This window comes from Hevea brasiliensis, chromosome 6, assembly GCF_030052815.1.
Source record: "Hevea brasiliensis isolate MT/VB/25A 57/8 chromosome 6, ASM3005281v1, whole genome shotgun sequence".
NCBI classification, from domain to species: Eukaryota; Viridiplantae; Streptophyta; class Magnoliopsida; order Malpighiales; family Euphorbiaceae; genus Hevea; species Hevea brasiliensis.
In genome coordinates, this window is record NC_079498.1 from 88175356 (window position 1) to 88191773 (window position 16418).

Consider the following 16418-nt stretch of genomic DNA (forward strand, 5'->3'; position numbering starts at 1 on the left):
TAGAGACACCTCTGTTACCGAACATAGGTCTCTCACTAAAATATAAAATATGATCTTATTACTCAATGCGCAAGCTTTGAGTCAAGTGTCAAGTTGAATATGTCTTTTTACAATTTGACAAGATCAATAATTAGGGATGTGGTCCATTCTTTGACAGAGCAAATAGCATTTTTAGCTACCCATTATCATAAACGATCTTGCATAGATTGTGGACAATACAGACATACCCTAGTTAATGATGACTTTCTTCAAGGTCTTCTAACAGGTTTCTTCCTTGTGTATACAAGGAGCTCTATGATCACTTTCAATGATAATTGAAGGCCGGAAAATCTTTTCCTCTTCTACATCCCAAATAGAGCAGAATGATGAACTAGGCCTCCATGACATCATTGTTGTTGTTGTGAACTGGAATTGGACTAGCAGCCTTTATCATAACACTTTGAATGAATGCAATCATCTGTAAAATATTTATCATTTTTCATTACAATCCACAACCCAAAAAAAATTAAAAGAAAAAAAATAGAGGGACTAGTAAAAATAGATCACAAATGACTAAAATATGATATCAAGTGATAGCAGGGTGATACCATAGGGATCTATTATATTTATAGATTGAAATATGACTAAAATTAGGAGGGCTTTGGAAAAATCTTGTTATGATGTGGCTTAAATTTTGGGTATATTTTCACAAAATATTTGTGAGCTATGCAGCATTAGTAGAGGACATGGGTATGAATCAATATAAACATTATAAAATTTGCCTATTTCAATATATCATGAGAGTTTGGGTAAATCTACTGGGCTAGAGTTCAGAGAGTTCTAAGATATTATAACTTATTTTTTTAATCGTAGTGAAATTTTTTCTCTCGTGTCTTGTTGAACTTTATAATTTAATCACGTAAATCTTGTTTCTTCATTCTTTTTTCTTTATGCTGTGTTTGTGTGATTATTTGTATACCTTAAATTAATCTGCTTGTTATAACAAACCTCTTACCAATGCAAATCCGATGCATAACATACTGAAACCAGGGAATTTAAAAGGTGCATCTTCGGACAGGAATAAAGCTGCATTGATAGAAGTACTTGTTAATTCTAGTTACATGTTCCTATAATGCTATAAGGAAACAATCTTATCAATTTTTCATATGTACCTGTCAAAGGACTGAAAATTAAGGGGGAAATGATGTTGGCACAGGAACTTATGCTTGAAATGCATCCCTGAGCCTTTCCCTGAAACGTATTTTTAAGTAATCAAACTTGGAAAGGAAAAAAAAAAAGAAGTGATGCATGAACATGAACAAAAGTGAATGTAACAATTGAAAACATGAACTTGAAACTATGATATCTGAGGTTAATGTTTTCCCATTTCAAATGGCGAGTAAAACAAACAGAAGATTAGTTCTGAGTTAATTTCTTGTGTGCTGCAAATTGCTTTGTCTGTAAATACTCTTAATGCTAAGCACTTCAGGCTCTATTTCGTAGAGTTTATTACCTGCTCATTGGGGCCAACTTGTTTGGATGTAATGGTGCGTAACTGTGCAAGTCATAAAATTAAATCAAATAGCAGATTAGTTCAGCACACAAGGAAGAGCAATTAGCAAGTTGAAAATATATAACTTACGGATGGAAGCACGAAAACGATGAAAACGGCTAATGCAGTAGCTGCATATGGAACCTGCTCACAATGAAAATGTCTTGTAAGAGTTGCTTGTGACTAAAATTACCAGTACGTTAAGGAATGGACAAGTAAAACGAAAATTTTAGGTTTTATTGTTGCTAAAAAGAAGAAAAAGCAATCATTTATACAAAACAGATTGCAATTTAGTTGAAGAAACATTACCCAAATTGACCATGATATGCTGTAGAGAAACATCTGCAAGATATCAGGTTAAATCATCAGCACTTTGTGCTTAAGTTGCAGATTCACTAGCAAGGTATTTACAAACACAATAACAGAAATGAGAGTACGGCTCTTACATTGATGAAGCCCATAAAGAGGCCTATTGAAAGCAGTTTTTCCTCTGATATAAAAGGTGTCAACAAAGGCATGATAATCAGCTGCAAGATTCACAAGAATTTGACAATACAACAAAAGAAAGGAGTTATATAATAATAATAATAATATTAACATATGGAAAAAAAGAATCATAGAAACACATGGTTTTGTACCTGTGATACCACTCCTGCAACTCCAGCAAGAAGCAGTAGATCAGCATATTGATTTTTGTTGAAGTGAAAACGCGCCTTCCAGTAGTACTGCAGGTTACAAATGAGAAATTCCAATATTTTTTTCCTTTATTGCCAAGACATGCAAACGTACAATTTAAAAGTTAAATTGGAGATGCTTCTATAGAACATTTCTGCATATCATTGTCCTACTTAGCAGTTGAGCTGCACATTTTATGCTTTATTTATGAGATTTCTCTGCACATTTAGCTGTCTTGTTGGTTTTTTCTTTCAATATCTGCTTCCTATGTCTACGTAGGATTCTATACATTTTGACACAGAACATGGAATTCTCAGGATTTTTATGTTCAATTTTTCACCTATTGTTTCAACCTCAAATATTTGGATAATAAATCCTAGTACTCATTTTCTGGTTGATGTATGACAATTTATCAAAACATATATGTACCATTGAAGAAGCTTGCATTCCTCCTTCTGCAAGACTATGGAAGAATGTGACAACTGCTGCTTGCGAAAATGTTGCACTGCGGAACAAGTTTTACAAGAATCAATGTTACTGTTAGTAGCCATTAGGGTAGTAGCTCAATAATCGAGCTCCTGACTCGTAGTGCAAGAGGTTATTAGGAGTTCATATCCTCACAATCCTCTCTTCTTTCTTTCTTTTTTTTTTTTTTTTTTTTAATATAAAATTAGATTAAAATAGGAATCAAATTTTATATCTCAAAGATTGGAGACAAATCAAAAAAATAAAAATTTCCTTTAAAAACCTCTCCCTTTAAGAATTCTGAAGTACCAAAAAAATGTTGGTTCTGGTGAGCATTTATCGCAAAGATGAATAATAGCTTGATTAGCGCAAATGGAATTGCATTTGAATTAGAAAACCAGTTTCTTTGAACTCATTGAGCATAAAAGAACAAGAAAGCTTAACTTGCATTCGCTTTAGAAAGGCCTACCTACACTTCAGCAAGGAAATAATATCACCAACTGTTAGAATCTTCTTGAATACTGGTGGCTTCTTGGGTAAATCACCATCAACTTGATGAGCGTCATCAGATCCACTCTTCAAGAATGGCCGAGTTAAATTTTCACCATCTAGTGCTTTATCCTTCAGAAAAATTCTCATGTACACAGCAGCTAGCATAGACACAAATGCAGCAACCTGGTATGGAAAGAACAACCATTAATATTACAATTTTTTAGCAGTCAGCTTTATTTTAATGATACTAAACTCTTTTCTAAAACTATGAAGTCTCAAATTTAAATTTGAAAAATTGCCAAATAACCTGAAATGACAAAGAAGTGGAGAGCAAACGAGCAGCTAAGGTTCCACAGACAAAGGAGGCTAGGAATATGCCAGATAGAATTCCAAATGCTGCTGCCCGTCGACTCTCTGAAATGTTGTCTGCCTGATAAGAAAGAAATATTCAACACCAACTCTTTTATATTACTACACTAAATTTTGACCCTTTTTTTTTCAGTCTCTAAAATTAAAAGAAAAAAAATGCTATAGGAAATTATGGCCATGTAAAATTTATTTAGGAGTAAATAATATTAAAGTTCCATATGTAGAATATTAAACCTCAGCCCCCTTTAAGCCCTGTTTAGCAATAACAGTATTAAGGTAGTTTTTATTGTTTTGACTCTCTTATTTATACTATTTTATACTAGTGTATAGAAATTGAGAGAGTAATTCATGAAAGTTACTGCTCCTAACTTTTAGAGGTTGCGAGAGCATTTTAATTAGATCAATAAGAATATATCACTATTTTTACATTTAACTGTTAAACTAACAATTATTTTTTACCAACCACTTTTACTTTAACAGCTAATCACTAACAACTAACAACTAGTAAAATAATTGACAACTACTAAAACAGTTAATAGTTAATAGAACAATTAATTTTGTCAAACAAGACCTTAGTATAATTAAAAGTTTAGTATGATCTACGTAGTCTGCATGCCCCATTAACAGTCAGCAGCTGACTAATTTTCTTATGTCTAACAAAATTAAGTGTTTTAACTAAAATTTCTTCAATTTTTCTCTATTATTATTATTATTATTATTATTATTATTATTCAAATGAGAGTTTTTCACTCTCTCAATCTCCGTTTGCTTTGCTTTACAGAAAATAACTTATATATAAAAATATTTTTCATAGAAAATATTTTCAAAAAAAATATTTTTCGTTTTATTATTGTAATGTTAAATTAATGATATGTATTTGTTTCATGTACATATAAATATATTCATATTTAATAAGATTATTAAAATTTAGAAAATAGAAAATGATTTTCTTTTTTAAAAAATGAAAGTCATTTTCCTTGAAAAATGATTTAGTTTTTTCTTTGACTAAAAAAATATTTTTCGTTGGCCAATCTTCTTGGATGCCCCAAATACCAAAAAATTAGAAAAGTGTTTTTTAAAAATATATTTTCATTGAAACAAAGGGAACCTCAATAAGATAGATTGTTTTATTATATTAGATAGATTGATTCTCAAAATTATATGTAAATTATTTGTAGTAAAGTTAATTTGTGATTTGATTCAGTCACTAGTGAAATTACGTATATATAATAATTATTTTATATTCAAACATACTTATAAAAAAGTTACATTTATACTTATCATTTTTATTTAAAATTTATTTATATAATGTAAAAAAACCATGCGTTCACGTGCAATACGTATATCGAAATCTAATTAACAAAATGGAAAAACAGAAATTGTTAACTATTTGAAGTATTCTAATTATATAAACAAACAGAATTTTCAGCAAAAGCTCAAATAACGATAATTAGATACGGACGGATCCTCCATTACTGATAGTCTGATACATTGCTTTTTTTTTTTTTTTTCAAATTGATTTTGACTCGAATTTAAGATTTTATAGGTTTGGAGACTACCAAATTAATACTCATTGGTTACTAATCTGTTTCTAATACTTAACTTATTTATTTTTCAAATTAATTATAAATTAACGACGAATTAAGTGATCACTAACAACCTCATTGTTAACAAGTTTTTGCTACAGAGTAGTGGTGAATTTATTAATTTTTATGAGTCAAATTCATTAATATTCCGTAATTTAATTCATATAGATAAAAGCATAATTACACAATTATAAAAATTTATCAATGTAAACTTCATGAACCCATTGGAAAATAATTATATATATATATATATATATATATATATATATATATATATATTGCATAACAAATATATCTTAATAATAATAATAATAATAATAATAATAATAATAATAATACAAATTCGTTCTTATAAAAAAAATATAATTTTTCATATTGAATTAAAATAAGAAATTATGTTTTTAGCAATTATTTAATTTAGATTTAGGGCTAATTATTGTATACATCAATAGTATTAAAAAAATAGAATTTCTTTAGATAAAAAAAATAATTTTTCTTTAATTTTAAAAATAAGACTCATGTTCTCAGAGAGAAAGTATATATGCACTGAGTACACAGAATGATCTCTCTTGATATCAATTTACAATTTTGTGGACATAATTTTTATTAGTTTAGCTATTTTCTAATATTTTAATGGATAATTATTATATGTCATCCCTCAATTTTATGAGTGTTTTCATAAAAGTTATTAAACTTTAATTTCTTTCATAAAACTCACTGAATTTTAATTTGATTTCATAAAAATCACTCTGATTAGAAATTAAAAGTTTTTAGATTAATTTATTAACCTATTAACTATTTTACAAATAAAATTACTTAACTAATTATTACTAGTGTATAATAAAACACAAAAAGGGAAGGGATTTGACAGCGAAAAAGGTAGTTGGATGCATTTTCTACATTATATTTTTTTTTTAAGAAACTAATAAAAGAATGTAATTTTATTGTAAAATAATTGTTAGGATAGTAGACTAATCTTAAAACTTTTAATTTTCGGTTACAGTAACTTTTATAAATTCAAACTTAAATTTGGTAAGTTTTATAAAAGAAATTAAAATTCAATGACTTATATGAAAATACTCATAAAATTAATTACTCTGGGTAATATTTACCCATTTCTAATGGCATGTATAAATATATTTAAAATATGATTTATAAAAAAATTTAAATTTATATCAATTAATTTTTTTAATAATATAAGTTTGGAAAAATATTTTTGTCCATTTCAGATGTTATAAATATTATAGATAATATAAATACTAAAAGATAAAAAAAATTAAGTAATATATAAGAGTGCTTATAGTTTTTTTAATAATTTTATATATCTTCCTATTCGTATTTATATATTGTAAATTGTAGATTATAGAAAAGTAAATAAAATAATGTTTTACTTAGAAACATTTTTTTTTTAATTACAGTTTCATAACAATACAATTTTTTTTGAAATACATAAAAATGAAATATTAATATCTTATTATAATTTTTTTTATTTTAATTGTCATTTTCTTCCATTATTTGAAGTAAAATATTATATATTTATTTTTTATTATTACATACATTTTTCAGTAACATAAAAATTTATAAAATGACCTTTTAAAAAGCAAAGAAAAAAAATTAAAGTACATAACTAGGTGATTCGAAATGATAATTACCACATAAGCAAGAGCGAGACAGTTGAGTCCACCATCGGTGACCATAGCAGTAAGAGTCCTTAAAACGAAGTACGCGTAAAAGAAATTGGTTTCCCTGCTGTATGCCAATATAGCTGCAACAATATAATAAAAACAATATCCAATTTAGAACCTTTCGAAAAAATAAAATTATGTACAACAAAGAAAGATGTTAATTTCACCTTGTTCAATCAATCATTCACTAAAACCTATTATGTTAATTTATTTTAGTCGTAAAAAAATAATTTTAATTACGCGTTTAAATTTAACCAGATAAATTATATTACAAAATATCTAATTATATATAAAAATTCAAATAAACTTAAAACTTATTTCGCATAAGCATACTTCAAGGAGAAGGGAATATTAGTTAAAACACTCTATACAAAGATAGTAAAAATATTAAATATATTGCCTTATATTTAGAAAGAATACTCAACTAAGCATTTATCCCAAAAATTTGGGGTCGGCTATATGGATTCGCTTTCTCCACTCTAAACGATTTTGAGTTAAATCTTCAGAAATTTGTAATGCTTCTAGGTCATGTTGTACTACTCTCCTCCAAGTCAATTTAGGTCTACCCCTCTTTTTTCTTTCTATCTCTACTTATCTAACTGGAGCCTCCGTATGTCTACGCTTCACATGATCAAACTACCTCAATCTCCCTTCTCTCAACTTATCCTCAATTGGTACCACTCCTACCTTTTCTCTAATACTCTCATTACGAACTTTATCTAGTCTAGTATGGCCACTCATCAACCTTAACATTCTCTCCTCTGCAACTCTTATCTTAGACGCATACGACTCCTTTAATGCCCAACACTCACTACCATATAACATAGCTAGTCGTACGGCTGTACGGTAAAATTTTCCTTTTAACTTATTGGGAATCTTACGATCACATAAAGCTCCCGTGGCACGTCTCCACTTCAATCATTCGGCTTTAATCCTATGACTAACATCTACTTGAAGGACTGAGCGGAGATATTTAAAGTGATTACTTTGGGATGGTACCACTCCATCCAAACTAACTCCTTCCTTATCACCAGTTTGGCCTTCACTGAACTTGCAATGCATGTATTTTACTTAACTTAAAGCCTTTTGACTCTAGAGTACTTCTCCAATGCTCTAGCTTTCTATTGACTCCTTCTCGCGTTTCATCTATCAGAACAATATTAATTAATATATTTACTGATAATAACATATGAGAGAGTTATTTTAAATATAATTGGATTAATGATAGTATAGTTTTAATATTTATTATTGAAAATTGTGAAAGATGATACAATCCTATATTGAGAAAGGGAATCATATAATATTTATTTTTGTTGTAGTTTGATTTCTTTACCATTGGTTGATTTTTTTTCTTTGTAGTTTACCCGTCTTTGAGGTGCACAACAGGCTATTGGTGACTGGTCTCTCTACGGTCATGACTATATGTTACTTAGGAAATCGACAGACTTGCGTTCTTCCTTTGGAACCACCGTTGAGAGCTCTAGTTGATCCGCGCAGCTACTGGTGAGGAATTGGGAAAGAGGTATACGTTCGGGTCTAGGTGGGAATGGGGAGAGGGATTTACGTTCGGGTCTAGATGGGAATCTCTTAATCAAATTTGTGCTTTTCTGTTATGTTTTTTCTTTAGTTTCACGTCGCTGAATCTCACCAGCGCTGCTTCTGCTTGGAGTTGTTGGTGGGTTTGTTCTCTATGAGAGCTGCTCTGTCGGCTTGCTGTCTTCGGATCACTTAATCTGCCACCAAGCAAGGGTTTTTGTTTGGGTCTAAACTTTTGAGACTCGTATTGGGTTTTAGATGGTTGAGTTTCTTTCTGCAATTTGAATCTTTCTTATCAGGCCTTTGAGCCTTGTCTTTCTCCTTATATGATGATGAGTCAGAGCCTTATAAAATGCAATGAAAAGAATGAAATTTATTAAAAAAAAAAACAAATTGAATAATATTTTATACTGTCACGTCAGTTACTGTAATTGAGAGAAAGTTGCCGTGCATCTCAACGACCCAACTGTGATTCTGTGTCATTTCAATTATTTTTATGGCATGGATTTTTTTTTTTTTAAGACTTAATAAGATTTAGACGATATTACTGTTAAAATTTTTGTTAAGAATTTTTTTTAAATATAATAATTAAAAGTATTAAAAAAATTTAAAATTAAATTTAATAAATTTTAATTATAAAAATATTAAAATAATAAAATAAATTTTTAAATTTATTTTTTAATAATATTTAAAATAATATTTTTATTAAAAAAATAATTTTAGATTTATAGACACAACACTAGTGATTAATTGATCGAAAGAAGAAAATATCAGTCCAGAAAGGAAAATATACTTAGTACAACAAAAATAGAGAGAATCTCTTGTGAAAAAAAAATGTTAGTTTATAAAAAGAAAATAGTTGAAAATACAACAATTAAAGAGAGCAAACAATGTAATAAATTATTAAAAGGCTTATTGATTTCCAAAATCTTACATATATTATTATTTTATTTAAAATTTTTAATTTTATATAATTTAATTATAATTTTAAAATTAAAAAATATTACCCAAAATTTAAATTTTAATTTGTAGACTTTAATTTTTGATACTTGGATTGATAGATAGCCAGGGACTTATTATGTAATATTTTTTTTAATAAATTTAATACACCTCATCACTAATTTATTGGTGGATAAATCTAAATATTTGCATTCATTGGTCATTGTTTCATTTTAATCAAATATTTTATTTTTAGACAATTAAATTAGATTATAAGTTTTGAATAAATATTTTTTAGTTTTGAAAATTATAATTAAATTATCAAAATTAAAAGCTTTATCAAATAATAACAATGTACATAAAGGTTTGAATTTATAATTTATTCTGCCAATTACCTTATTAAAAATATATAGTTATATTGAAATTTCACATTTTTTAAGAATCGTTAATTTTTGTTAAATTTTATCTATTTTATATTTTTAATTTTGAGATTTTTAATTTTAATAATTTATTTCAAAATTAATGCTAAGCTTTTTTTTTAAATTGTGGATTTTATTATATTTTTAGAAATGTATTAAAATAATTGAAAATTTGTTTTGTATCATAACATTGAGAAGCTTATAAATCAATTTTATACTTGGAATATGCATGTTTAGTTATTTATTGAGATCCCATTAATTAATAAAAACAAATTATTTATATTTAAAAAAATTAAAAGAATTGGAAAATTTTAATAGTTCATAAAAATATTTTTCCTGTCATATTGTATAATTTGAATTCAATAGTCAAAACTAAAACTATTTTTAAAGATAGGAAATAAATTTTTCAAAAAACAAGGGTAATAAAATACAAATTTTCATCATATAGCCAAAGAAATTGGCAGAAAAAAAAAATAAAATATAAAGAAAAAAGAATGTAGGCACAAGTACAACAAGTAAAAAGGAGAGGCCAACGTTTGCAATAGAAAAGAAAAAGAGTAAGGAAAGTAAAGTAAAAGAATCTTTCACAACGAAAAAAATAAAAATAAAATAATAAAAAAATAAAGTACATTTAAATATTTTATAATTTATTTTTGAGGGTTAATTTTTTTCTTTTTACATTTACACTTAACACTTAATTAATAAAATGTTCAATAATTAAAAAAAAAAGATAAAAGAAAAAAAAATTATACTTTTCAAAATTTGTAATTTTATTTAATATTATAAAAATTAGTAATTAAATTTTAAATTTTTTAACTCTTATTAATTACATCATCGTTTGATATGACATTTTCATGGCATCTGACATAACATTTTCACGAGATAATGATTTTATTAATAATAAAGTAATATTAATAAGAATTAAATAACATAAAATTTAATTAATAATTTTATAATATAAATAAAATCGTAAAATTTTGAAAAATATAAATTTTTTTAACAATTTCTCCTAAAAAATATTAACGTGGCGCTATTAAACATTATCACTTTAGATATAAAAAAAAAAAAAAAAGCTATGTCTATATTTTTTACACCATTAAATATTTTATCATCTAAGTGTTAATTAATGATATAAAACTGTAAATTTTGTCTTATTTGAAAATAGATTTTTAATTTAGCGATATTAAAATTATATCTAAAATTATTAAGCCGCCAATTACAAAAGTTCATCTTATTTACTTTATAAATAAAAATAAATTATTAAAAATAAATAAAAAGAAAAAGGAAAATAACAGCCTACCTAAAGGAATGATAGAGATAGTCAAAGGAATTGTGAGCATAGCCTTCCTTCCATACTGATCGGACAGATTCCCAATTAGTGGAGTAATCACAACCGATCCCACTCCTATTATCTGCACAAATTTGCACACTATTTTTCAGTAAATTTATATAAAAAAAATCAGTCTATTTTTTTTTTTTAAAGATTTTTTTTAATTTAGACTTATAAATATCGATACTGTAATTATTATTAATTGTGGTGAGTTCTACATGGATCCTATTATCATTAATAGTTATAGTGAAATCATTATATATACATTAATTTCATCAAATAAAAATATGAGTTATCTGTAAATTCAAATTAATTAAAATTAAATTGATAACAAAATTCATTATTAAAATATTTTTTAAGAAAATTAATTTTTTTTCAAGTAACTCGGAATGATTTAATTTGAAATCATCTGAAAAGAAAAAGAAAATAATCCAAAATGATATAAACTTTAAACAATCTACTCTTTGATAACCATAACTTCTAAGACTCTGTGGATTCATATCGCTTCTACAAGAGGATTTCATCTCCATTCATAGATGAAAGACTCTTTGGTTGATAAAACATTAATGTTATATAAAGGGGATTTTCCCAGCTTGAAAAGGAGGACATTCAGCGCAACAATGGTTGTATGTATAATAGTACATTGTGATGGTTGATCATGATCGACTAATATAAAACTATTATGATCAATAATCATAATATAATCATTGTATATTATACAATGATTATATTTTAAAATTTGTACTTTTAAAAAGATCTTATTTGATTCAAAATATTTTACTTATTGATAAATATACTTTTCAGAAAGTATACTAAAATTTATTTCTTAAAAATATAATATAAATGTGTTTGATATACATATTAATTTTTTAAGACTAAATTATAAAAAATAAGAATATTCATAAAATATTAATAAATTAAAAAATAAATTAATAAATTACATTATATAATTTATCAAATCTGACGTAAATGGAAAATAAAATATATAGCTTTCTGAAAAGTTGATTTTGACAATACAAACTAAATAATTCTATTTTTTATATTTCTTTAAAAAATGCACTTCTTTAGTCTATTTACTCTCCAATCAAACAAGCCTAAAAAGTGTTTTTCCTTCTCCCTTACAAGCATTCTCTGCACATGATATTTTTGTTTATTTTATTAAAAGAATAGCTGTAACATGATTCCAGTAGCTTTACACGTTTGTTTATGTCTTTATTGGCTTTTATAATGTTTATAATATGTCTCAATATTATGTTTATGTGTGCTTTGTATTCCTTTATGTTGTGATTGCATCATTTTTATTGCTTTCCTTGCATATTATGTGCACATTTAAAATCCAAAAAATGACATAGTGAAGGCTACCTATGATCAAGGCACTTAACACCTTCTTCAATTGATATCTAACCAAACCGATTTTATTTTAAATTAGCCTAAATCAGTTGATTCAAGATTTACTAAAAAGATAAATTTGAATCTGTTTTCAGTTTTAATTTAATATGATAATTTAATTCGATTCTATTCAAATTAAACAGTTCAATTTTTTCCAAAATTTTCCAAATGAAAAAAAATCCGGTTTAACCGATCTGCTTTGGTCACTCTTTTATGATTAATTAAGTATAACGCAATCAAATGCTTGTAAATCACTCATTAATTTAATGTAAGGCTCTTCATGTTGAGAAATTGTCGGTTGCTCTTTTGATTGAGGTTACTTGGCTGCTTCTGATTTGTGTACTGGTCATGACAAATACAGAAATGGATGGGATAGGGCCAGTGTTAAATGCGAGTATAAAGGCAAAGCAACCAGACACCCCTGGGCTCCAACCCACAGAGTATAAAATCCTACAAAGCTAAGGCATGTTCTGTCGTTTTACTTTCGTCATTAAGTTCTTGTATCTAGAAAACTAGTCTAGTTTCCGAATGGATTTATTCACAATTTTACCAAAAACAAAATTGAATATTCATATTTATATTTTTAAATTAAATTAAATGATATCACTTTTTAATTTCATAATATTTTGGTTAAAATTTTAATATATTTTGATATCCGCCATTATGTTTGAATAATGTTGTAAATTTTTAAATAAATTATTTTTTCTTAAAATAAAGAGATTAAAAGATTATTTTACTTAGAAATTTAGGAATCAGAATTAAATAATGGAAAGATTAAAGTGTATGTTTTATAAAATTCAATAATCACTTAATTCAATTTCTATAAAAAGGAATACTAAAAGAAAGTTAAAAAATAATTATAAAAATTATTGATGATAAAATTTTGTTAATAATCATTAATAATTTTTCGACGTCTTATTGATAAAAATGGGGAGTCAAAAGAATTGAAATTTAAATTAATTTATAACAGAATTTAAATATAAATTTAGGAATTTTTAATATTTTACATTTTAATCAATATAAATGTTATAAATGTTAGTCAGAATGAAAAAGTTTTCCTCTTATTAATTATGGGATGAAAGTTTTATTTTTAATTAATAAAAAGAATATATATATATATATATATAATCCTAATTTTCAAATTACAATTAATGTTTTTCTTTATTATAAAAGGAATAAATTTTTAAGTTTTATAAAATTTAAGAATTAAAGAATTCAATTAAAAAAATAATTATCACACTCAATCATTTAATTTTGTACATATTTTTATAAATATTATTGAAATTTTAATTTTTTTTATAAAATTTATTAAATTTTAATTTAATTTTATAAAAATTATTATAATCAAAAATTAAAAATTTTTATGTTAATTTATTAATTTATTAATTATTTTATAAATAAAATTATCTAATTAATGAAAAATAATTGAATATTTTTTTAATAAATTAATAAAATAATATAATTTTATTTATAAAATTTAAAAATTTCTAATTTTCTATCGTAGGAATTTTAATAAAATTAAATTAAAAGTTAATAAATTTTATAAAAAATTAAATTTTATTTAATAATCTTTATAAAAACATTAATAAAATTAAATAACTGTGCTATATTTAAAAAAAAAAACCCAAATAATAATATATATCTATATGTTAGCTAGGCAGGTTTGAACGGTAGGTGGGCATCCCAAAACTGTAAGGAAAATTCGAGGTCCACAAATTTTATGCGTAACTAAGTGAGAAAATATATGACGAGAAGGAAAAAATAAAACAATTTAAAAAAAATATTTCTTTAATAATTCAATTAGATTCTTAACAAAAGCTTAGCATGACATCTCACATACTTCCTAAAATCATTTTTTTGAAGCAATATCAAGAGTTAATTCCTTAGTTATCCCTAATCGCTGTGAAAATTTAACCAAAATAATGACCACCCATCAAAGAAAACAAGAAAATGCATAATCAAGAGAGTAAGGTAAGCAAGATCATCATCAATAGTAAGAAAATAAGAAGAAAAGAAACGTACGGCTTGCTGGAATCCAGAGAGGTAAATGGCGAGTGAGCACTCATCTTGACCAGGGCAAAGTGCTACCATGGTTACATCGGTTATGGCCGGAAACACCGTGAAGGTGGCCAAGCCGGCGAGGAAGACAGTCACGAAGAGGTGGATCAAATCTGTAAGCTTCTCCATATATATCGACTAAATATACCCTTTTGCTTGTTTTCTGGGGAAAATTGTAGATTTTTTCTAGGAAAATTGAGCAGTATGACATAAGCTTGCTCTGGAGAGACAAAGCCGCATGCTGGTATGTAGTTTTTTAGGCTCTAGCTAGCTTTATCTTTTTTTGAGCGATACAGAAAGGCCAGAGAAAGAGAGAGTGAGAGAGAGATTCCTAGGGCTTTAATTAATTAATTAATTATCTTCTGTGTGATTTTTAATTGGTGAAGTTGAAAGATGAGCTATAAAGATCTACAGAGGACTATGCGTTTACAGTTTGAAATTTAGTTCCTGTGGAGGAAATAAATTTGAGTGTAGACTTACCAAGATGGTATAATGACAAAAGCCATTAATACTAGTTAGATATATACTACGTAAAAGTATCTAGCCAAATATCTTCCTGACTTAATTAGTATTAAAATTTAAACTGGAAAAATCTTAAAAATTGTGATAAAATATGTTTATAAATCAATCAAGTGAATTTTATGTATAATTTTTACCATAAAATTAATTTAGTTAAGAAAGAATTTATATTAGATGGAATTTTTTAAAGTAGTAGTTAAATGTAGATTATGTATTTAGTATTACTATTTAAATTGTTAATTTAAAAAAATATTATTTTAGATATAATAATTAAAATTATTTTTTTAATTATAAATATTTTAAAATAGCTTGCCAATAGTTTAAATTGCGAATCTAGCAACACTCATACATTCACTTTTTATAATAGTTTAATTTCCATAATTTTAATATTTGTAATAATTAATTTAGCCTCTTAAACTTTAGTTGGCTGCTTTGATTATGATTGATCAACGATGAATTTTAATTGAAAAATTATTTTATTAATAAAAATATATCTCAAAAACTAACATACTTTTCATAAAAAAGAATTAAATCGTATTTTTTTAATATTTCAAAGAATAAATTATCAAATTCCCTTAATTTATTACTTGTTGATGAATAAGCAAAGATTTTATTTATTAATTTAAAAATAAAAGTTGAGGATATAATAGATTAATGATAAAATATTATGATAGAATTTTTCTAAATAGTTGAAAATAAATTTATTCATGTATTGAGCCTTAATTATAAAAAAAATAATGTTGAGAAAACTCAAGGTCAAGTAATTAAATATGAAGAGTTTAATTTGCACATGATTTGTCAAATTATTAATAAATTGTGGTTTGTTATGACATCCCAATATCTATCAAGAGTGAAAAATGAGCCAAGAAGTCCAAGCGCTGCACTAGCAAAGTAAAGTTGTTGGCATAAAGATAGAAATAGTGATGTGCGACTAAGGATGATGTATGTAAGAAGCTTTTAAGATCTGAAGAATGATTGATGACGATTTGAGTTGGTATTGCATCGCATGGTGGGTTGGGATATTTCTATTATTTCATTAATTGAAAATATGTATATTAATTGCCCTTTCTTACAAGCATCAAGCAGCATCCATCTAGATTTAAATAGTTATATAATTATTATTATTTAAAATTTATAAATTATACTTATATTAAATAATAATAATAATAATATTTATTCATTTATAAACTATATATTTTATTAATTTTTAATAATTAAAAAAAAAACTTTATAAAGAAGGCATATATTATATTTAGGTCACTATATTCAAACTATATAATACTTAAAATATTAAGTAAAAAAATATAATACAAAGAAATTAGAATACAAAATAAGAAAAAAATTATACAATAAAATTGATATATGTATAATTATTTTATGGTAATCATTAGTTATAATTGATCCTATTATAATTAATAATTATAA

The 16418-nt window shown here is 25.5% G+C and overlaps 1 protein-coding gene across 1 annotated transcript; it reads right to left on the reverse strand.

The window, feature by feature from the left end:
- Window positions 1-36: 36 nt before the first annotated feature.
- LOC131180825 (uncharacterized) lies at window positions 37-14670 on the reverse strand. The gene is made up of 14 exons (XM_058148596.1): window positions 14439-14670; window positions 10998-11109; window positions 6771-6883; window positions 3471-3593; window positions 3141-3346; window positions 2636-2711; window positions 2170-2256; window positions 1978-2058; window positions 1841-1873; window positions 1622-1675; window positions 1493-1534; window positions 1152-1230; window positions 995-1065; window positions 37-457 (listed from the first exon to the last, which is right to left on the reverse strand). Exons 1-14 carry the CDS (start codon window positions 14601-14603, stop codon window positions 371-373), a joined length of 1329 nt encoding a protein of 442 aa, XP_058004579.1. The 5' UTR covers window positions 14604-14670; the 3' UTR covers window positions 37-370.
- Window positions 14671-16418: the final 1748 nt, after the last annotated feature.